Raw genomic sequence first — 23761 nt, forward strand, 5'->3', positions numbered from 1 at the left:
AGAGGAAAATTAGGAATCCCCAGAAATTCTCAGGCCAGATAGCCTGTTGTATACACAGTAGTGGAAAATTGGAGACTCTGAAACATGAAGGAAGGTTATTCCCTGACCTTCACATGTGTGCCTGTGCCCAAGCACACACAAACGTGCTTATACACATCACACACACACATGAATTATGAAGAAAAAGAAGATAGGTGAGATCATTTAGCAGATAAAGACACTTGCCATGCATGCCTGGTAACCTGTGTTTGATCCTGGCACTCAAGTAAAGGTGGGTGAAGAGAACTCCACAAAATTGTTGTACCTCCTCACATATACATGGCATGGTACATCCACACCTTAAAGGTTGATAGTTTAGCATTGTTTGCTGGAGAATGTTGTGTCTTTAAAATGAGAAGCCTCAAGTTATTACTATAATACTGACGTAGCATGTGTAAACAGATTGGAATTATTTCAGTGCTGGAATTGTGTAGTGGTGATAAATGCTAACAAGCAGATTGTGGGAAGACACTTTGGGGTAATAAAGTCATAGAGGCAAGTTCTTGAAATAGCAGACACTCAGGAGTGAAGGTCTGCCCCTCACTTTTATTTTCTACCAAAATAAAAGTTCCCAGTGATCAGTGATTAAAGAATTCTTGCTAAATAGTTCTTTATATCATGCCTGACAAAAAGCAAAGGAGCTTATTTCACCTTACAGTTCCAGGTTACAGATTTGGCTCTGTGGGGAAGTTAAGATGTAACTTTGGATCACCAGTCAGAGCAGAGGGAATTGATGAATACTTGGTGCTTGTGTTTCATTGGTTTGTGCACCTCACACATATTTCAGGACTCCTTGTCTAGGAAATTGTGCTATTCAAAGTGAGCTGGGTCTTCCCACATTACTTAAGACAACTCCATGGACAGGCGTTTATGTCAAGCTGGGCATAACAAAAACATTCCTTCTCAGATACTTGTTGTGAACATTGATTGCAAGCCTTATGTCTTTTTCTTATTCTTTGTACATATTACATGTGTATTCTTGGACTAGCCCGTTGATACTTGTGAGAAGTAGGTTTAATTTTCCTACCCCTAACATACCAAATACCAGCTCATAATTTTTATTCTTGCAGGTCTGTTTTGTCTTCTCAAATGGACTTTGTCATGAATTTCCTCCAGCTTTCTGCCCTCAAGTCACTAGCAGTTTGTTTGCTAACTCCCCTTTCCCTTATCCACAGAAATCTCCATGCAGTGCCGGCATGACGGAGCTTGCCCAACAACTAGTAAGTTGTCCAGCTGGTCAGTGACCCGGGCCTCTATAGTACATGACACCACCCTTAAAGGCGAAGTTCCATTTTCCAAAATGCATTAGGTTTTTAAGAAGATGCCTTTGTGTACTTTGTCTTGTGTTCAGGATCTGTATTATAGCCAAGTATTGCAAACTTTAATTATTATTGGTCTTTTACTATGGTACTTATGTTGCAGAAGTGTGACCTCTGCCCTTGGTGACATGTTATTTTCAGTATTTGGGTGCCATTAGCTTTAGTGTTAATATGTTTTCAGTATTTGTATATTAGCATTAGGTAGCTTTATGTTTGGACTTCTGTAGTGTTGAAACTTACGCTGAAATTTAAAAAGTGAAAATAAACGTAGGGTTAGAAGATGTAATGAGATTTTGTTTTATAATCTGTTGATTGTGCTTTAAGGCTGAATATTACATCCTTGTAATCCTCACATTTAGCAAAATACTATGTAAATGAATGGAGATACTATGTAGATGTCTTTTTAAAAGGAATTCTCAAAAATATATTATACTAAGGAAAGTGTCACCCTTGTGACAGTGCACCTAGCATATTATCTCAGTTTACTAGGCAATGTGAGAGTAAATGGAATGTACTATTTAGGGAGTTATGCTATGGAAATATGAGTAAAGCTTTCAGTTTTAATAATTCAGCCAAAAAATAACTGAAATTTTGTTGAACTGATTGAGTCTTTGCCTATGTATTTCTTTTGTGTGTTTGAGAATGATCTTAACCTGACGTCCTTTTTTCCTTACTTAAAAGCTTTCTCAGAGTTGCTGAATGCAATACACAATGGTAAGTTTCATTAGAATCTTCTCTGGATGTTCATTTACCACAAAAGTTGCTTTCTGTCAAGAAGCTCAATTGAAAGTTAGAATGGTCTATGAACTCTAGTGTTCTGGTGAGTCAGTTAATTGTCTGGCACTTGAGTAAAAGCTTCAGCGACTGCCCACAGGAGGAGGGCAGGTAGGTTATTGCAGTTCATCAGTCTGGCTTCCATTGTCTCTTCTAAGTTTCTCAAAGTCTTCCATGTTTGCAAGTAGTCTCCTTCTGAGATCTGTCTTACTAATGCATTAGTAATTAGTATATACAACAGGAAGTTTTTGCTTTTAACTACAATGTGGAATGTGATTTTTGTTACTTTCAAATCTTTTATCTCTTATATTTCATGTAGTAAATAAATAAAAGATAGTATTTTAAATTGTATCTAATTGTGTACCATTTTCACAATGGGGTTGCATCTGCTGCTTTGGATTCTAAGTCAGCATATAAGGCAAAGTCTATCACATTTCACTTTAACAGTGTAATTATAATGATGGTCATTATTAGAGAATGTATGAGATTTCTTCACTTTCCCCGAGAACTTTCTGTAATCCTTTGTTGTCAAAATTTTTTAAATTATATTTATTTATTTGTGTGTGTGTGTGTATGTGTGTATATTCTGAAGAGCCCATTCTCTTCTTGTACCACAAGTTCCCTGGATTGAATCTGCTTGTCAGGTTTGGTGGTGAGTGGTTTTACCTGCTGAGCCATCTTGTTGGCCCTGAAAATGTCTCTTTCCACTATGATGTCGTCTTTATTGATTTTCTTTTTCAGTTATTTGAGCTAATTTACTTGAGACTGTGATTTCAAACAGTTTTCTAGTACATTTTCTCTGACTTTGAATTTGTTTCTGTAACTGATTGGCATCATGTATAGGGTATAATGTCAGATGTTTACAGAGGACAGTAAACAAGAGACTAGTGACACAATGAGCAAACAGAGGGTAGAGGTGGTCGATGTGCAAAACCCAGAGGTGTTGCTTATGAGAAAAAGCATTGATTTACAGTGTTTTGTTTTTGTTTGTACAATGCTAGGGATTGAACCCCAAGGCCTTGTGTATGATGGAGAAGTGTTCTGCCATGGAATTACACCAGCTTCTAGTTTAACTTCAGCTTTCCTACATACACAGAAATAGTAACTTACACAGAAATAGTAACGATAGAAAAAAAGAATGGGAAGCTTTTCTTGAGAATAAGTTAAACATTTAAACATTTTACAGGTCTTTTGGGGGATTGGAGTGTATAAAAACTGAAGAACCTTAGCATCTCTTTCAGTTTACACAGTTTTATTCACTTATGTTCATTAATTGCTGGAATATGAAAACTTTAAGCCCAGGTGTACTTAAGTAAAATAGACATCACAGGGAGTAATTTTGATGAACTGTCACAGAGACCTTTCATGCCACTGTGCACTGAGGAAACACTGGGCTGTGTTCATTTGATGGGAAAACTGTTTTGTTCCTCTGCAGGTAAATAAGTGTCATCAGGTTAATATCACAAATGTGAACTTTCTTTTAAAACTTTGGGTTTTAGCAAATTGAGGTTGAGAGAGAATTCTCCATCCTTATTACAAAAGAAGTGAATGGACCTTTTTTTTTCTTGGTTGTAAAGGCAAATGAAGGATTGATTTCCAATAAATGATATTTATTCTGATGTTTTTTCCCTTTTTTCCAAGTACAGATTTTTTTTCCTCCTAAAAATGTACTTTAAACCTTACAGATTTAAAAAAAAAAAAAAAAAAAAAAGTGCCTGCCAATGGAGAAACTTGAAGCTTTGGTTTTTTTGTATTGTTTAATCTGAAAGTCAGGTTAAACATACTTCCTCAGACATTTACCAGTTTTGTTTCATTTTTATTTAAAAGTGTGCATGAGTACTTTCCTGGCTCCCAAGGGGTTTTGTGTGTGTGTGTGTGTGTGTGTGTGTGTGTGTGTGTGTGTGTGTGTTTCTGTTTGTATTTTTGTGAATGTATGTATATGTATATTGTAGGTGTGTACACCTGTGTGTATTTGTTTTCGATGTTAACTCTCAGGTTCCTTTTTTTATTTTAATTTTTTTAATTAAGAAATATTCTATTTGTTTTACATACACCAACCACAGATCTCCCTCCCCTCCCTCCTCCCACCTCCTGATTATCCCCCCCCCCCAACCTACCCTCCATTCCCATCTCCTCCTAGGCAAGGCATGGGGAGTCAGTAGAGCCTGACATACTCAGTTGAGGCAAGTCTAAGCTCCTCCCCCTGCATCAAAGCTGTGCTAGGTGTCCCACCATAAGGTAATGGGCTCCAAAAAGCCCACTCATGCATCAGGGATGGATCCTGATCCCATTGCCAGGGGGCCCCTTAAGCAGACCAAGGTATACAACTGTGTTACCCATCCAGTCCCATGGAGGCTCCACAGCTGTTGGTCCACAGTTCATGAGTTCTGACTGGTTTGGTTTGGTTGTCTCTACGTTTGTCCATCATGATCTTGATGCTCTTTACTCACAGAATTCCCCCTCTTCTCTCTCTTTGACTGGACTCCCAGAGCTCGGCCTGGGTGCTTGGCTGTGGTTCTCTGCATCTGCTTCCATCAGTAACTGGATGAAGCCTCTATGATGACAGTTAGGGTATTCATCTATCTAGATTACTGGGGTAGACCAGTTCAGGCACCCTCTCCACTATTGTTAGTAAGTCTAAGGTGGGGTCATCCTTGTGGATTCCTGAGAACTTCCCTAGCACCCGGTTTCTCTCTATCCTCATGATGTCTCCCTCTATCAAGATATCTCTTTCATTGCTCTCCCACTCTGTCCCTGTTTTATCCTGTTGCCTTATGTTCTCATCCTCCGTCCGTCCCGTCCCCCACCCCCACCCCCTACCCCGTTTATTCATGGAGATCTCATCTATATCCCCTTCCCATGGTGATCCATGCATTCCTCTTAGGGTTCTCTTCGTTAGCTAGCTTCTCTACAGCTGTGAGTTGTAGTCTGGTTATCCTTTGCTTTATATCTAGTATCCACTTATGCAGACTCCTTTCTTACAGCCTTCTGATAAGTATACACTAGTTCCTCTGCTGTATATACCAGGAATACATTTTCTTGCTCACGTATATTTTAATCTTTAAGTTGAGTAATGTTACATTTTGTCAGTGTTATTTAGACACAGTCTAGAATCCTTCTCTTCAGTACTGAAGTGCTGTGGTCATTAAGCAACACCTAATGTCTCTTCCCCAGCTCTGTAAAGTAGAATGGACAGACTCACACATTCATTTGGTTTTGTTTTCTGTTCAGACCTTCACATGGCTGAAATCAAGGTGTTTACTAGGAGGCTCATTCTGGTTCCTTCTTACAGTTATAGGACTGAAGTTAATAGAGTACCAGCCTTGGGCGGTTGGTTTTGTATCTTTCTGTGTTTCAAAACTAGGGCCTTAACTATAAAGCTATAAAATCCTAATCTTTTGAAAAAAATACAAGTTAATCATCAGCCACTTCATGAAGGATCAACTTCTTTGATATGTTAAGATTTTGTGTGTGTGTGTGTGTGTGTGTGTGTGTGTGTGTGTGTGTGTATGTATATATATATATATTCTCAAAGTTAAACTTAAACAAGTAACTAGAAACAAACATATGTCTAGTGTAGATATACCTAACAGATAATGAATGATCCTCAAGTGCTTCAGAGATCTGAGAAAAGGTAAATTGAATTCTCAGACTTTCTCTCTTTCCTTTCTGAAGAATATCTCTGTACTCTTGTTGTGATGAAACCCCATGAACAAAATCAAGATGAAGAGGAAAGAGTTTATTTGGCTTAGACTTCTACATCATTGTCCATCACTGAAGGAAGTCAGGACAGGAACTCAAACAGTGCCGCCAGGAACGTGGAGGCAGGAGCTGATGGAGAGGCCATGGAGGGGTGCTGCTTACTGGCTTGTTCCCCATCTCTTGTTCAGCCTGTTTTCTTACAGAACCCAGGACCACCAACCGGGCACGGGAATAGGCTGGGCCCTCCCCCATTAATCACTAATTAAGAAAATGCCCAAAGACTTACCTATAGCACTATTTTATGGTGGCATTTTCTCAATTGAAGTTCCCTCCTTTCAGATAACTCTTGTATCAAGTTGATATAAAACTAGTCAGCATATCCTTGTTTTCTTTTTAACCACATATCCTGACTCTTCTGCCATTCTATTGTTCTTAAAGGTTCATATAATTATATTAGATTCTATTTCAAGGTCACCTAACCAGTATGTTTTGTTCGGTCTTCAAAGCTTCTTCACAGTAGTTTACATAACCAGAACATTTAAAAAAAAAAAAATGGGTTACAGGGGTATTCTTTAGAATTCTTCCCATTACAATAATTTCATGCCCATCCTATACTCCTACTCTGACCTTAATGGAAAGTGTTCCTCCTTTATTTTTCTCTCTTTCAAAAAAAAAAAAAATATTCTTTCTCTTAGAGTGTGTTCTCTTAACCCCAAAAGTTGGTCTTTTCTTCATCTCCCCTTCCCTTTTTTGCAGTAGAAGTAATTGAATCATGGGGTTTATATATGTATGGAAGGCAGTTGGTCCCGTGTCTTGGTTTATTACCATCTTTCCTTTTTGCTTTTTATTTTGCTGCTGTAGGGTGTCACTAAGTAGCCCAGGCTGACTTTGAATTTCTGGTGCCTTACCCTCTTGAGTAGCTGGAATAACAGTCCCACATTGCCAGGCTAGGGTCCTCAGGGTTTTTCTGTTTGTTTGATTTTGTTTTTGAGATAGGGTTTCATGTAGCATAGAGAGGCTCAAGATGATGACCTCCACCTTCTAAGTTCTGGGATGATAAGTGTATATCACCACACCCAGCTCCTCATAGGTTGTTAGTCATTCACAATATGTTTCAGATGAGTTTTGTTCGCTAGTTCTGTCTTCTGTGGTTCTTGGAGGGCAGGCAGAATTTCTGTGTCTGCTTATCTCTGTCATCCTAGGATTTGTTTCCTTACATTTTCTGATCTTGAATTGTGAATTCATTGTAGTTGGGTTAAGGTTTTATCCCTAAGAAGGGATTTGTGCACATCCTGGTCAGTTCAGGCCCCAAAGCTACTTGACAGTAAGGTTCTGCTTTAGGGAAGACTTTCTACCAACTCTACACTATAAAATGAATTAGACAGGATTCTCTCCACCACTGTCACAAGATTTCTTGTTGAACTGTCTTTGGATCACCAGGCCCCAAATAATGACACAGAGACTAAATTATGAAGCTTGGCCTTTAGCTTAGGCTTGGCCCCAGCTACCTCTTAGAACTCAAATTAACTTGCTTCTACTAATCCATATTCTGCCACGATGCATTTTACCTCTCCTCAGTACAGCACATCTGACTTGCTCAGGGTCTGCTGACAGAATCCCCCCTCCTAGATTTCTCTTGAGTTTCTCTCTTTCTCAGGAAGTCCCACCTATTCTGTCCTGCCTAGGTATTGACTGTTCAGTTTTTAAACCAATTAGAAGGCACCTTAGGCAGAGACACATGTTTACAGTGTACAAAAGATTATATCCCACAACATCCTACCACCAAGACAGGGTTTTTCTCGTAGCCCTGGCTGTCCTAGAATTCACTCTATAGACCAAGCTGGCCTTGAACTCAGAGGTCCACCTCTCTATGTCTTTGAGTGCTGGGATAAAAGGTGTGCACCACCATGCCTGGTTAAGGCAGGATTTTTGTGCTGTGATCATTGGCTTTTGAGGGGTGATAGCCCTCCCACTGATAGTGTGGTCCTTTGAAAGCCTCAGCCATATGAACAGTGTTATCCTTTTCAATTTCCCATTCCTTAGAGGCTCAAGGTTTCACCTTTTTCTTGTTGGCTTTAAAACCAAAGCTTATGAGTTACTGGTACAGGATGAGTCCTTTAGGGCAGGCAGCAAGCTTTATGGGTTTTTTGTTTTGTTTAGGTTTACTTTTATTCTTGACCTCCATGGCTGTCATTTTCTTTCTTGTGAGCATGGATTTTCTTTTTTAAAAATTTAATATTGTTAACTTAAATGTGTATGGGTGTTTGTGTAGTTTGTGTAGGGGTATGCTTATGTGAGTGCAAGTACCTGACATGCCAGAATATTAGATTCCCTGGAACTGGAGTTCAGGTGATATGAGCTCCCTAATGTGGATGCTGCCAATTAAATTCTGGTCCTCTGTAAAAGCAGTTTGTGCTCTTAACAATTGTGCCATCTTTTCATCCCCTCAGGTACTCATTTTTAACGTTAACTAGGATAGTTTATTAGTTATCTAGTTCACCTTATTTCTAGAAACAGAAATTCTTCCATTGCTTCTGTTTTAATTTTACTTTTTAAAACACATCATCCTGGCTTCTGCAGCTGCCACTTCACTTAGGATAACTTTCATGTTGTCAAGTCAGTGAATATTTGTTATTCTTCACCTTAGAGTAGCTCTTAATACATTTGTTTTTGGTAAAGAATTATTGTTGGAAACACTTTATTACTTTTTTCTATCCTTGACATTCAGCTTACCATAACTTGGTTGCACTCTTGACTGCTTGTGGCTTCTCTTTGTCCTAGTTCAGTGCTTAAATTCTGTGAACCTCTCTCTGTTTTTTTCCCCATGATTGCCACTGAATAAAATATTACTTAATGATCTAATTCTACTCCTTAATTTTACTTTTAGATCTTTGTCCACACTATAGCTATAGTGGTTTGTTTTTTGTTTTTGTTTAAACATTGTCTCATAAAGCCACTTATGGTTTAAGAAATTGTGTGTGTGTGTGTGTGTGTGTGTGTGTGTGTGTGTGTGTGTTCAAATTAAGAGGTGTTTCTTCTTAGTTCCATCTCTGAGCATCTTGTTTATATATTTGTTATATCAAACCAGCTGATTTTATATGAAATTGTAAAGCTTATGTGGTCATATTCTCTTAGCTATGGTGTCTATCTTAAGTTTTCTCTAGTTTTAGTTGTTTGCTATGAACAATTGTCTGAAAACATTCAACAGATAATTCCAGAATTAATCTTGGGAGTGGCATAATGAAATGTCCTGCCTTTTTACTGTATCCCACCCTGGGTGAGACCTGTAAAACCATGCTGTGTATTTTAAGCTTGTGTAGTAGCTGTGTGTAGGCAGACTTTCTGTCTCACAAGCTGCTCCCAAGTAACCACAGAGAGGCTTAATATTTATTATAAATGCCTGGCTAATAATCAGGCTACTTACTAGCTAACTCATTTTTAATGAACCCATATTTTTATCTACACTTTGCCATGTGGCTTGGTACCTTTTCTCAGTTTGGCATGTCATCTTGCTTCTCTTTGTGTTTGCTCACTATTCCTCTGATTCCACCCTTCTTCTTCCCAGCATTCTCTGTTTGGCTCTCCGCCAACCTTATCCTGTCCAACTATTGGCTAGTCAGTTTCTTTATTAAACCAGTCACAGCGACATATTTTTGGCAGCCAGTCTAGAGAAAAGGGTAAGCTCAAACAATGGAAGAGGTTGACCTCTGACTTCCACATGCACACACACTTCCCCAAATCTAATATATATGCAAGGAATTCTATATTCCTCATATAGGCTGATATGTAGAACAAAACTGAACTGTAAATTACTTAGTGAAATGTGTGAAAATATACCAAAATACCAGTGTTTGTGGGTGATTTTTTTTTTAACCTTTCAATGTTGTAGCATGAAAAAATAATTTGTCTTAATAAAAATCAAACCTTAAGCCACGTATTGGGGTGAATACTGGAAGATCAGAGAAGCAGAACAAGCCACAGCTACTACCTCACCTTGCCAATTCCTCAGACTAGAAGCCTCTGGTCCTTAACGAATCTCAGCTGAACTGTGGTGCTCAAAAGTCTAAAAGCTTAACCAGCTTCTAGTTCCTTGTCCTCACACCTTAAATACCTTTCTGCTTTCTGACATCATTTGCCTGGATGATTCCAGTGTGGCTTTGAACTCACAGAGATACAGATTGATATCTGCCTCTGGAATGCTAGGATTAAAGGCGTGTGCGCCACTATTTTCTGGCCTTTATATGTAGTGGCTGTTCTGTTCTCTGACCCCAGTTTATTAGGGTGCACAATATTTTGGGGAACACAATACCACCACACAATGTATTTCACATTCTTTTTTTTTTTTTTTTTTAAGATTTATTTATTTATCATGTATACAGCATGTATGACCAGAAGAGGGCACCAGATCTCATTGCAGATGGTTGTGAGCCACCATGTGGTTGCTGGGAATTGAACTCAGGACCTCTGGAAGAGCAGTCAGTGCTCTTAACCTCTTAGCCATTTCTCCAGCCCTATTTCACATTCTTATAACCAGCCTTTTATAGGTAATGTCAAAAAAAGCAAAGGTGGGAATCATATGCAAGGCCTTCTACATGGTTTGCAAACATTACCACTAAACTATATCCCCAGCCAGAATAAATCTTCATGTAAAAATGGAATGACCAGGACTTATCCCAGGTGCATGAACTGACTTTTTGGAGCCCATTCCCTGTGGTGGGATACCTTGCTCAGCCTTGATACAATGGGGAGGGGCTAGGCTCTCCTTCAACTTGGTATGCCAGACTTTGTTGACTACCATGGGAGGCCTTACCCACTCTGAGGAGTGGATGGAGGCAGAGTGGGAGGGAGGGGAGGAGGCGGGAGAAGGGGAGGGAGGGGGAACTGGGGTTGGTATGTAAAATGAAAAAAATTTTAATAAATATATATATATTTTTAAATGGAGTGACCTGTGAAATAGCTAGGTAGTTTTCCTCAGGATGGCCAAGAAACTCAGGAAAATGAGCTGTAACTTTTAATTGCATAGTGGGGCCGAGGTTGTGGTGGGGTGGAGGAGATTCTATAATCTAGAAAGGGAATAGACTTTAAGGCAACAAACATTTAGGAGTATTGCTTTTCTTTTGTATTAAGAGGTTTTTTTGTTTTGGGTTGTTTTTTTTTTTTAAATGTACTATCTTAGGGTTTTTTCATTTTTTGATTTTCAGGTTTTTTGTTTGTTTGTTTGTTTGTTTTCGAGACAGGGTTTCTCTGTGTAGTTTTGGTGCTTGTCCTGGATCTTGCTCTGTAGACCAGGCTGGCCTTGAACTCACAGAGATCTGCCTGGCTCTGCCTCCCCAGTGCTGGGATTAAAGGCGTGCGCCACCACTGCCCAGCTTAGTTAGGGTTGTTTTGTTTTGTTTTGTTTTGCTTTGCTTTGCTTTGATAAAACATTATACCCAAATGTAATTTTAGCAAGAAAGAGTTTCAGTTTACAGTTCCCAACCACAGTAAATCACTGACAAGGTGCCTGGAGGCCGTAACTGATGTAGAGACCATATAGGAATCCTATTTACTGGCTTGTTCTTCATGGCTTGCTCAGCCTGCTTTTTCTTATAGCACCAAGGACCCCCAACCCAGGGGTGGTACTGTTGTGCCCCACTACATCCGTCCTCAATCAAAAAAATGCACCATGGGCTTTTCCACAGGTCAGTTTTGTGGAGGTGTTTTCTTAGTTGAGGTTTCTCTTCCTAAATGACTAGCCTGTGTCAGGTTGACAGCCTGTGGCGTCTCAACAGCATTTGATAGAGCTAATGCTCTTTTGTTGGCCTCCTTTGTCAGCTTCCTTTATGAATTCCTTTTTCACAAAGCGTCCTTGAAATATTGGTGATCCCAAGGCCGGCTGTTCTAGTTTGTCTTTGATTGACTGACTGAGATGAAGTCACACTTTCATCCAGGCTGGTTTTAAACTCAACAGATCCTTCCTGTTACAGCCTCCCGAGTAGTATTTTGTCCGCAAGGTCAGCTTTTGTTCGTTTTGTTTTCTCGAGACAGAGTTTCTCAGTGTAGCCCTGGTTGTTTTGGAACTGTCTCTGATTGGTTTACCTATTCCCCCTGGGTGCTGGGACTAAAGACATGCACCATCACAACTCAGTAAAGGCCAGCTTTTAACAGAAGGTCCATTTGTTGTGTATCACTTTCACCTCCTAATTATTAATTTTCATCAAAAGTGAGAATCCTATGACATTTTCTCTCCTCTAGTTAGCATCAACTTTAGAGGATTCCAACCTTGAGGTGTGCTTCAGACCCACCCCTTTGCATTGGCCCAGAGAAGCGTACACTTCCATTGACTTGGTGTAACTGCGCCTCTTCCTTTCCGTCTGTCCTCTCAGTCCACTTGTTACATAGGGTGAGGGTGGATCACGATGTGAGCCTTGGTGTTGTCCCACTGATAACAGCACATTTTAAATGCCTCTCTCCTGTTTGCAGGCTCCTGTGAGTTCCTCTCCTGGCTCTGTCTGGGTAGCACCTATCAAACTTCTTATTTACATCTTGGCTTACTGTGTTCTGTTTCTTCAGATAGATCTTATTGAGTCGTAATTTTTTTATTCTTTGTTCTTTGAGACAATGTCTAATGTTGCTTAGGCTGGCCTTGGCTCTGAAAATGTTCTTGAATTTCTGATCATCCTGTCTGTAGTTCCAGAGTCCTAAGATTACAAGCATGTGCCACCTGGTCCTTTGCGGTACTGGGAATTAAACCCAGGGATTTATGCATCTAAGCAAGCACTCTCACAGAGTTACATCTTCAGCCTCTTAATTCTTTTGCTCATATTAAAGTCCCTTTTCCTTGTCCATTCTAGTTTATGTTGGAATGCATTTTCATATCTTTTTGTAAGCTTTTCTTTGTAATTGAACTGTATATTCCTGGTGAGCACAGTTTTATCTTCTTTTCAGTTTTATTTCTGCTCCAAGCTCATTGCCTGTTTCTTAGTAGTTACTAAGTACTTGTTTCTCAACTGGATGAAGGGACAGAGGAATGGACGGGTGGATAAAAGAATGTGAATCAGTACATACACTGCCATCCACTATATTTTTTTCTGCATTATCATTTCTGTTCTCTGCCCTGAACTTCAGAGAATTTCCCTAGAGCTTGTGTGTTGTAAGATTTACTTCCATTGAACTCAGTGAATTGTCCGATTGATTTGGATTAAAAACTGTAAAACTTGTAAAAGATGGAAATAGAATGAAGTTAAATATAGAAAATGGGGGGGGGGGGCTAGAGGGATGGCTTCGTAATTAAAGAGTACTTCTTGCTCTTGCAGAGCATTTATTTTATGTGTATGAATGTTTTTCCTGCATGTATGTTTATCACATAGATGCCTGGTACCTGCAGAAGTTGGAAGGAAGGCATCGGATTATCTGAAACTGGAGTTAGGGTTGGTTGTGAGCCACCGTGTGGGTGCTAGGAATTGAATCCAGGTCCTCTATAAGACAGCAAATACTCTTATCTTCTGAGCCATCTCTCCAGCTCTAATTTTTTTTTTCTTTCAATTTTTCAAGACAATTTTTGTGTAGATTTGTGCCTTCCCTGGAACTCACTTTGTAGACTAGGCTGGCCTCGAACTCACAGAGATCTGCCTGCCTCTGCCTCCTGAGTGCTGAGATTAAAGGCATGTGCCACCACCGCCCGGCCAGCCTCTAACTTTTAAGTTATTTTATTATTATTATTTTAAAGAAAGTAGATACAGTAAATTTAAGCAATTACCTAAGTGTTCATGCCAGGGTGGTGAGTGAAATCAGGGATCTTTCTTCAACTTCTGTGCCGAGAAAGGATGCTTCGATTTGCTGTATTTTGTAACAAAAGCCCAAGTGCCACCGAGGGCCCAAAGCAGACTCAGTGGCTAATGTATATAAGGTGAGTACATGCTAGTGCACTATCAAACAGGTGACCTTCCAAGATTGAAGGTCCTCATTCACCACGTGGTGATGATTGCCGCATATGGTGATGGGACTTTGGCTTTCATACTGTTGTTGGGGGCATTAGTGAATGAGAAAATTATACTACTACTTACTTAGAAAATTTAAATTAGCCCTTAAAATACTAAAATAGCTGTAGCAACCATTTATTGAAACTTACTATGGAGTAGACATTGCTAAAGCCTTCAAATTAAGGTAGCTATCTTTTTTGTGGATAATAATATAGTGACCTGGAAAACTTGAGTAATTTTGATTATGATCACATAGCTGGCAACATCAGGACTCAATTTTATCTCAGCCAAAAGTTTGTACTTAAAAAAGAACTTGTACTATTTTGATTTCAGCATTCCCCTTCCTAACTTTTGTCTTTTAGTTTTAAAAGTTAGATATTCTGTGTATGGTATGGTTTTCACTTTCAAAACTTCTAAGCAATTAGTGCTGGGGCTGTGGTAAAGTATATGCTGGACCTGAATCAGATCCCTGGTGCCTGATTAAAGAGCAAAGCATGGTGACAGATACCTGTAATCCCAGTGCTCCGGAAGCTGAGACAGGATTAGGATATGAGGAGATTGCTGGCATCTAGTCTTGTTGATTCAGTGAACTCTAGGCTCAGTGAGAGACTTTGCTTCAAAAAAAGGGGGAGGGTTGGAGCAGTATAGAAAACACCCAATATGCAGGGCGGTGGTGGCACACACTTTTAATCCCAGCATTAGGGAGGCAGAGGCAGGTAGATCTCTGTGAGTATGAGGCCAGCCTGTTCTACAGAGGTAGTTCCAGGATAGCCAGGGCTACACAAAGAAACCCTGTCTCAAAAGAAAAGAAAAAGAAAAAGAAAATGCCCAATATCAACTTTTGTCTGCCACACACCTATTTACAAATCCTGAACATTCACAAACACATAGGTAGACCACATATACAAAGATCTAGGTGGTCAGCATTTTATGTTTTTAATATACCTTGAAGAAAATAGTCCAAGCATTTCATTAGTTCTTCACCCGAACCCCTTCAGATTTCTGTCATCTGTTTTTTATTCTCTACAGTGGCTGCCTCTTAAGCAAAGGCTGTCATAGTTGGAGATTGCAACTCGGCTGCTCACTTCCCGCCTCACAGGCCACTGCTTGAAGGAATTCTGTTCTATTTGTTCCCTTAGGCACCAACTCTTTCAGAGCTACTAAAGGAAACTTTATCTAAATCCAGAGAAGTCAAGATTCAGCTGTTTAGGTGAAATTCTGCTGGCTCAGAGAGGCTGAAGGCTAGTAGCTCACCTTCTTTCTTTGCTGGTGTCTTCCACAAAACTCAGTGTCCTTCTCTCAGCCCACACTTAAACAAACCTTTGCTCTACATGGTTCTTCCCTACCACTTCCTGTCAGCTACTTACTGACTCAGCTTCCTGCTCTTAGGTTAATTTTATTTAATGAAATACATCTTTGAATTGTTAACAAAAGCAGTAGAAAACAATGCAACACACTTTAAAATAGTATTCCCCAACATTTCTGCATACTAGTCCTTCCTTTTCCCCTCTCATTTCCACCCTCCCTCCATTTTTTTGGTGGCATAATTTTACTCTGCAGTTCAGACTGGCCTTGACTTTGTAATCCTTTTATCTGCTTCCTGAGTCTAGGATGATAGACATCTGCTACCATGCCTACCTACCTCTGCTAGATTAAATGCTTACTGTGAGAATATTAAGGCAAAATTCTTTTTGCTGTTTTATACATATTGTTATAGAAAGCTAATATTCTTTGAGTAAACCATTGGAATAATCCACTTTCAGAAGTCCCTTTTTGGTCTAGAGCAATGTCTCTGCAGTTAAAAATCACTTACTGCTTTTGCACAGGACCCAGGTTTGGTTCCTAGCACTCACATGATAGCTTACCACCATGTGTAACTCAGGTTCCAGGGAATCTGGCACTCCCTTCTGACCTCCATTGGCTCGTGCACATGGGTGGTGCACACATATATACATCTTTCTCAGTCATGTGTCTATCTTTTGTATATAAATATTCATTTTACTGGAAGTACTGTTTCTTTGTATTATTTTAAAGGTTTATTTATTAATATATAGTGTTCTGCCTGCATGTACCCCTGCAGGCCAGAAGAGGGCACCGGATTACATTATAGATAGTTGTGAGCCACCATGTGGGTTCTGGGAATTGAACTATGGACCTCTGAAAGAGCAGCCAGTGTTCTTAACTGTTGTTGTTGGTTTTTTGTTTTGTTTTGTTTTGTTTTGGAGACAGGGTTTCTCTGTAGCTTTGGAGCCTGTCCTGGACTAGCTCTGTTGACCAGGCTGGCCTCGAACTCACAGAGATCCCGAGGCTGGGATTACAGGTGTGTGCCACCACCGCCCGGCTGTTCTTTTTTTACTCTTTACTCTTTGGCTCTTTTGGGGGTCTGCCACCCAGCTCTCAAATCAATACACATGGAGGCTTATTCTTTCTTAGGAATGCCCAGCCTTAGCTTGCATTTCTAGCCTTATTTCTAGCCAGCTTTTCTTAAATTATTCCATCTAGTTTTTGCCTTTGGGCTTTTACCTTTCTCTATTTTTATATACCTTTCTTCTTAATCTGTGGCTTGCTGTGTAGCTGAGCTGCTGGCACCTGATGTCCTCCTTTTTCTTCTCTCGTTCCTAGAACTTTTCTTCCCAGATTTCGCCTATTCTCTCTGCCTGCTGGCCCCGCCTAGCCTTTTTCTTGCCTTGCTATTGGCCATTCAGCTTTTAATTAGACCAATCAGGTGTTTTAAACAGGCACAGCAACACAGCTTCAGAGTCAAACATAACATAAAATAATGCAACATATCTTGCATCATCAGACAAATGGTCCACAGCATAAACAAATGGAACACATCTTAAAATAACATTGTACAATACTTACCTGTTTCTTTTCCGTCCAGCATGACCTACCTTTTTTTTTCTAAGAGAGGATTTTTGAGATCCTCCTGCCTCTGTCTCCCAAGTGCTAGAATCAAAAGGCATGCACCACCTCCAACTGGCTTAGAGCACCTGTTTTTACATAGAAACTAAAAATGTAGTTTTCTGAGTGAAATTTGTGCTCCTCTAAATATTCACTACTTAGAGCTTTGAACCATAGCATGGAGCAACAGAGGTTTTTTAAATTCACAAGATTACATCCTGTCACTGTGCTTATGGCCCTGAGATCTGTCTCAATGCTGGTTTTTAAAAATATAGGCTTTGTGTGTGTGTGCGCGCATGTGCACAAACATATTAACAGTACAGATGTGGAGATCAGAGTACAACTTTGTGGGATCAGTTTTCTCATTCTACTTTTATGAGTTTTGAAGATTTTAATTAAGTTATTCTTGTATAAAAAGCACCTTGGGGCTGGGGATTTAGCTCAGTGGTAGAGTGCTTGCCTAGCAAGCGTAAGGCCCTTGGTTCGATCTCCACCAAAAAAAAAAAAAAAAAAAAAAAAAAAAAAGCACCTGGCTTTTCTGCCAGTGAGGGGGTGGAGTGGCCCTGGGACTTCATGATTATCCCATTATGTATAGATTATGCAGGTATTTTATGGCCACAGACATATCCAAGCATGATAATCACATTGATACTCCAATTTGTATTAGGAAATGGTTTTTATTCATCTTGATTTTGCTACCTACTAGGATCATCAAGCATGTTTCTTGCTTTATTTCTATTTTTTCCACACACACACATAACTTTAAATCTAAATTCCCTATAAGAGGAAACATGTAGTATTTAAGAGTCTATATCATTTTTTTTTTAAAAGATTTTATTTGTTTATTATATATTATAGTGTTCTGTCTGCATGCTCTCATTACAGATGGTTGTGAGCTACCATGTGGTTGCTGGGAATTGAACTCAGAACCTCTGGAAGAGAAGCCAGTGCCTCACCTGCTGAACCTTCTCTCCAGCCCTAGCATACTTCTTTTAACATTATAATAACCATTTACATCATTTTTCCTATATTCTTGATTTCACTTTTCCTTATGGCTGTATAAAATTCCATTGTGTTGCCAGGTGATGGTAACATACAGTTTAATCCCAGCACTCAGAGGCAGGTGGTGAATTCTTCTACACACTGGCTAGTGCTTAAGAATTATTGTGGAGTATGCTCTTTTTTTTTTTTTTTTTCCAGGTCTAGTCACCAAGCCCCATGCATTTTGCCTTTGTAATGTCTCTGTTGCCTTCATTGAGTTCTTGTTTTTGTTTATCAGTAACATTGTAACATCTCTTGACAGCTTTTCTCAGCCTGCTGCCAGTGACTCCTATTTTAAGTGATCCCCAGTAGTGACCACAACAGTTTGCTTAAAACCCTTTAGTGAGTTTTCACTGTGTCTAAGCTTGAAAATTGAACTTTCAGTGTTGTGCATTTGGTCCCTGCTTTCTTGCTCTTATTACTCCATAGATTTGTAGATGGTACCCACATGTCCCTTGCTCTCTGGCACATGTTTATTTCACACACCAACCATCTTAGAGGTGATACGCAGTTCACTCTGTCATGGAGGACAAGGTTACACGCCTTTGTGAGCCTTCACCCACCCTATCTCAAGATGGTCTCCAGTATTTTTCATAGGTTATTGTAGTTGTATTTTCTGCCAATTTTCTCGAAGGCAGAGACCATGTATCTTGAATAATTCTACCTATATCTTAGAATAATGTCTGGGAAACAGTGAGTTGTCATATATTTGCAGAATGAATAAATCATTTTTTCTGTAGAGACTGTTGAGACAAAAATTACATAGGGACCGAAATGCTAGGTTTAAAACCTTTTAATGTGTCTGTTTCTCCTGTTTTGTTTGAAGAAGGCTATAGGTGCTTCTATAAGCATAAACTGAAATTTATATGTTTTTTTAAGAATCACATAAACCATGTTGATCATCTGATATACTAATTATTATTGCCTTCTATAGGTATAGTTTCTGAGGGGATGGGGAAGGAGAAAGTGTGTCTTAATGTAAGATTAATATATGTGTACATATGTGCAGAGGCCAGAAGCTGATAGTGTCTCCCTCTATCACAAACCTTAATTTTTGAGACTGTTTTTTGCTGAACCTGGTGCTCACCAATATGACTAGACTGGCTGATCCTCCTGTCTCTGCCTCAGGGGTTCCAGGTGCCTGGCTTCTTTTTGCCATAGATTGTAGTCATTAAGTTCAGGACATGGTGCTGGCATAACAAGCCGTTTACCAACGGAGCAGTCTCAGCTCACTTATTCCTCCCTTCCTGTTCTTTCTTCTGTTTAAATGCCAGGTTTCTTGATCTGTCCTTCTCTCTTTCCCTCCATTTCCACCTTTTCCCTCTCAGGTTTGTAGCAGGGTTTTCTGTTTCCATTCTCTTTGATGCTCTGGACCCAGGTAATTTGTTGTTCAGAAGATTGTCATGTGCATTACATAGATGTTAGTAGCATCCTTGACCTCTCAGTATGTATCAATAGCATTCCCAAGTTTTGACAAATTGGGACATTGACAAAAATGTCTCCTGAAATTAATCAAGTGTTTCTGTGGGGCAGTCATTATGGTTGAGTATTAGCGTCTTTTTCTCTATATGTACTCCCATGTCTGTCTCTCTGTCTCTCTGTCTCTCTCTCTGTCTGTCTCTCTCTCTCTCTCTCTCTCTCTCTCTCTCTCTCTCTCTGTGTGTGTGTGTATATGTGTGTGGTGTTTGTTACTTCCCTGTGTGCAGGTGGATTTTCCTGTGCACATACATAGAGGCTGGAGGAGGACATTAGGTGTGCGATTTGCTCTATTACTCTCAACCTACTCCCTTGAGCTGTCTGCCATTGAACCTAGAGCTTGCTGCTGTGCTTAGGCTGGCTAGCTAGCAAGCTTCAGTGAGCCCTCCAACCCTACTACCTTAACCCCCCTCCCCCAAGCACATACTGGAGTTAGAGTTACATGTTGTCGTACCTAGCTTTATATCTATAGGTACTAGTGACCTGAACTGACCTTCCTCTGCTTATACCATAAGGGCTTCTCTCATTGAGCCTTTCCCCAGCACAAATGGGGCAGATGATGGCACAGTTTTTCCTCAGTTTTTAACTGCTAGTTTCTGGTGAGGTTTTCTTCTCTCCTGCTTCTCTTCCTAGCTCTTCTAAAATGAGTAATATCTACTTCCTGATTTCCTTCTACCTTTGTTTCTTTACCAGATAGAACAATGAAAAAATGTTTTTATCAAGAGTGCTGTCATTTTCTTGTCCCCCATGTTTCCAGAATTGAAAGGTGGCTACCACCTCATCTTCCATTTCATGCTGTTGGATTCTCCCCTTGCCTTCACCCTTACTCACATGGTAGTGCAGCCCCTCAGAAACTCCTGTTTGCCCCTTTCCTGGTTATTTCCAGATGCCAGGTCTGTTCTCACAGCTATGACGAGTGAAAGCCACCAGCATTTTTAATATTGGCATCAAATCAAGTAATGCTCTACTTTATTTTGTACATTGTAGCTTTCTAAAGCAACCTTCTCCCCATTGATAGCTTGTCAGTTCTAGAGCAACCTTCTCCCCATTGATAGCTTGTCAGTTCTAGAACAGCCTTCTCCCCATTGATAGCTTGTCAGTTCTAGAGCAACCTTCTCCCCATTGATAGCTTGTCAGTTCTAGAACAACCTTCTCCCCATTGATAGCTTGTCAGTTAGGATCTCTAGGCTCCTAAGCATTTTGAAAGACTTACCACATGGTTTTTAAAACTGCTCTCAGCGCTTCATTCTCCTGTTTAGAAACCTTTTGTTGCTTTTACAAATGTCTTCGACGCTTAGCTTTTTTGGTTGTTTAATTAACAAAAATACTTGCTAAGTGAAAAGCGAGTTTAGTTCTTTTAGATAAATATTTTATGAAAAGTTAGGTGTTAGCTTATTTTAGTACAGTTTTTAAACACTAATTAAATTTATTATTAGAGGAGGGATCAAGGCGAATCTTGTCTGACCCATCTGACTGCTAAGTTGTAAAATACTGAAATACAATGTCTTTGGTTGCAGGCATTTATAACAGCAGTGATGCAGCTGTGTCCTTTCCAAACGTGGCGTCTGGCTCCGGATCTAGTACTCCTGTCTCTAGCTCTCACGCAGCTCAGCAGTCTTCTGGGCATTTGCAACAGGTGGGAGCCCTGTCCCCCTCAGCCGCGTCATCTGTAACCCCTGCTGCCACTACAACTCAGGTAGGTCATAGTTCAGAGCCAGCCCTAGTCTCCAACAAAAATCAGAAAATGGAGAAAAAAGTATGAGTCAAGTTGCCACTTGTGGGCTTTTGTTTTGTTTTTTAAAGAACATTTAAAGCTGCACAAATAGTATTTGAAAACCTTTTGCTTAAATTATTTCAATTAACCTTGCAGAGAATATTGAAGAATAAATGCATCCAGGCTGAAGAGATGGCTCAGTGGTTAAGAGTGTGTGCTGCTCTTGTAGGGAATCAGAGTTCAGTTGCCAGGGCTTTTTAACTCCTCTTGTCTCCATCGGTACCTACACTCATGTGCACACATACATCCACATACATGTACTTAAAAATAATAAAAGTAAACCTTTAAAAATCCTTAAATGTGGAGGAGGTAGAGCCAGGCAGATGCCTGTGAGTTCAAGGCCAGCCTGGTCTACAGGCACCAAAACTACACAGAGAAACCCTGTCTCAGAAAACAAAAATCCTCAAATGTAAAATAACCCACCCAATACATTATTTAATTTATATATATTTTATATGTATATATGTATATGTTTATGTGTGTGTATATATATACATATACATACATACATACATACATACATACATACATACATACATATACGTATAATCTCTTTATATACTTCAAGGTTTTTTTTTTCTAGTGGGAGATAAGTGTTCACAAATATATGTTTTCCCATTCATCTCTCTTTTCTGCCACACTCACATCTGTAGCTTAATATGCAGCTTACTCTGTAGGTTTTTTATTTTATTTTTCAGTCTTTAAATCTAAGGCTCCCATTGAGCTGTATCTTACCCAGCCTTCTGCCTTCTTTTCTTTTCTTTTCTTTTCTTTTCTTTTCTTTCCTTTCCTTTTTTCTTTTCTTCTCTCTCTTCCCTTCCCCTCCCCTCTCCTTCCCTTCTTTCTTTCAAGATTTATTTATTATGTATATAGAAGAGGGTGCCAGATCTCATTACAGATGGTTGTGGGCCACAATGTGGTTCCTGGGAATTGAACTCAGGACCTCTGGAAGAGCAGTCAGTGCTCTTAACTGCTGAGCCATCTCTCCAGCCCATTTTTTTGTTTATTGAGATGGAGTTTCTCTTTGTTGCCCTGGCTATCCTGGAACTCACTGTGTAGATCAGGCTGGCCTCAGACAGAGACCCATCTGCCTTTGCCTCTGAGTGCTGGGATTAAAGGTGTCTATCACCACAACTGCCTGGCCCAAGCCCTCGGATTTAAAAAAAAAAAAAAAAAAAAAAAAATTTTTGAGTTGGAGTCTCAATTGAGATGCTCAGGTTGGCTTTGAACTCATTCTTTGGGCTAAGAAGGCCTTGAACCTGGTGGTCTTCCTTCCCTAGATTGCTGAGTAACTGATACTGGTCAGCTCCACTAGGTCTGATAATGAGAATTTTGTAAAAATAAGAGACAGATAAGAAAAACCATAGTCTTAAATGTTATTTATAAGAAAAATAATTAAATGTTTTGCAGAGCTATGTAAATAGGCACCTCTAAAGGTAATATTTTGAAAGCCCTAAACTTTATACATTTGAATTATTTATTTGTGTTTGATGTGTGTAGGTACAACCAGTATGCATGTTTAGGTCAGAGACAACTTGTGGAGTTGGTACTCTCTCTCACTGTTGGTTCTAGAGATGGAACTTAGATGGTCGGGCTCGGGTTCTAGGAGAGAGAAAGTCCTTCCCCACCTGCTGTCCTGTGCAGGCCTCTTCTCCCTGTCCCCACTACTGTAAATCCTCAGACTGACTCTTCGGGGTTCATGTGCGAAGTTTCAAGGCTTTAGAGGTTTGTGCCACCACGTCCAGCTTACTTAGAATTCTGCAATCATCTTACCTCATTTTTTAAAAACTCTAGTAATAGATCTTTTAAAATTGAAGAAAACTTGGTATAATTTCATTTTTAAACTACTAGTTTGTATAGTGGGTATTTATTAATCACTGTTTGTTTAGAGCCTTTGCCTAGCCTGCGTGAGGCACTAGGTTTGGTTCTCCACGCGAGTTTAAAAAACAAAAACAGACAAAATAAATGAAAAAACCCACAAATTTGAACTTTTATATATGTGCATATTATATGAGACTTCAAAATATACATGCATTTTTTGGTATTTTGTATACTGTATTTTAATTTTTTTAAATTTATCTTTGTTTTTTCAAGACAGGGTTTCTCTATATTGTCCTTGCTATCTTGGAACTCACTCTGTAGACCAGGCTTGCCTTGAACTCACAGAGATCTGCCTGCCTCTGCCTCCCAGTCCTGGGATTAAAGGCGTGTGCCACTACCTCCTGGCTGTACATTGGATTATTAGAATACAAGATCGGATTATTGTAATGTATGTGTTCATGATTGATGTTGTGCAGTCATCATTCTGATTAAGCCAAATATTAGAATGAACAGCAGTTCAGTCAGTGGTATGATTAGTTGTGCCATCTTTGGACATGAATATTATTTAGTAATTAAGGGTAGCTTGATTACTTTAGAAGGGGTTTCTTTAGCTTATTTCTCTGGAAAAGTAAGGTGATAGAAATGATAGGGCTTGATGAGAGAGAGGGTGAAAGGATAGATGAAAGAATGACTCTGATAAAATGGTTATCTCTCTCTCTCTCTCTCTCTCTCTCTTTTCCAGACAGGGTTTCTCTGTGTATTTTTGGAGCCTGTCCTGGATCTCGCTCCGTAGCCCAGGCTGCCCTCGAACTCACAGAGATCTGCCTGGCTCTGCCTCCCGAGTGCTGAGATTAAAGGCATGTGCCACCACCACCCGGGTTTTATCTCTTTTAATTAAATATAACAATGTGTTTAATAGCTTTATACTGTTGGACCAAGTATCACTTGAA

General features: G+C 39.6%; 1 protein-coding gene across 1 annotated transcript in view; it reads left to right on the plus strand.

Moving 5' to 3' along the window:
* Positions 1 to 23761, plus strand: part of Mllt10 (MLLT10 histone lysine methyltransferase DOT1L cofactor) — a 160574-nt gene that overhangs the window by 110408 nt on the left and 26405 nt on the right. Inside the window, exons 12-14 of the mRNA XM_036188547.1 lie at positions 1215 to 1259; positions 2040 to 2072; positions 20734 to 20912. Coding sequence (XP_036044440.1) covers positions 1215 to 1259; positions 2040 to 2072; positions 20734 to 20912 — 257 coding nt within the window. The remainder of the gene's footprint in view (positions 1 to 1214; positions 1260 to 2039; positions 2073 to 20733; positions 20913 to 23761) is intronic.

The sequence above is a fragment of the Onychomys torridus genome, chromosome 5, assembly GCF_903995425.1.
Source record: "Onychomys torridus chromosome 5, mOncTor1.1, whole genome shotgun sequence".
NCBI classification, from domain to species: Eukaryota; Metazoa; Chordata; class Mammalia; order Rodentia; family Cricetidae; genus Onychomys; species Onychomys torridus.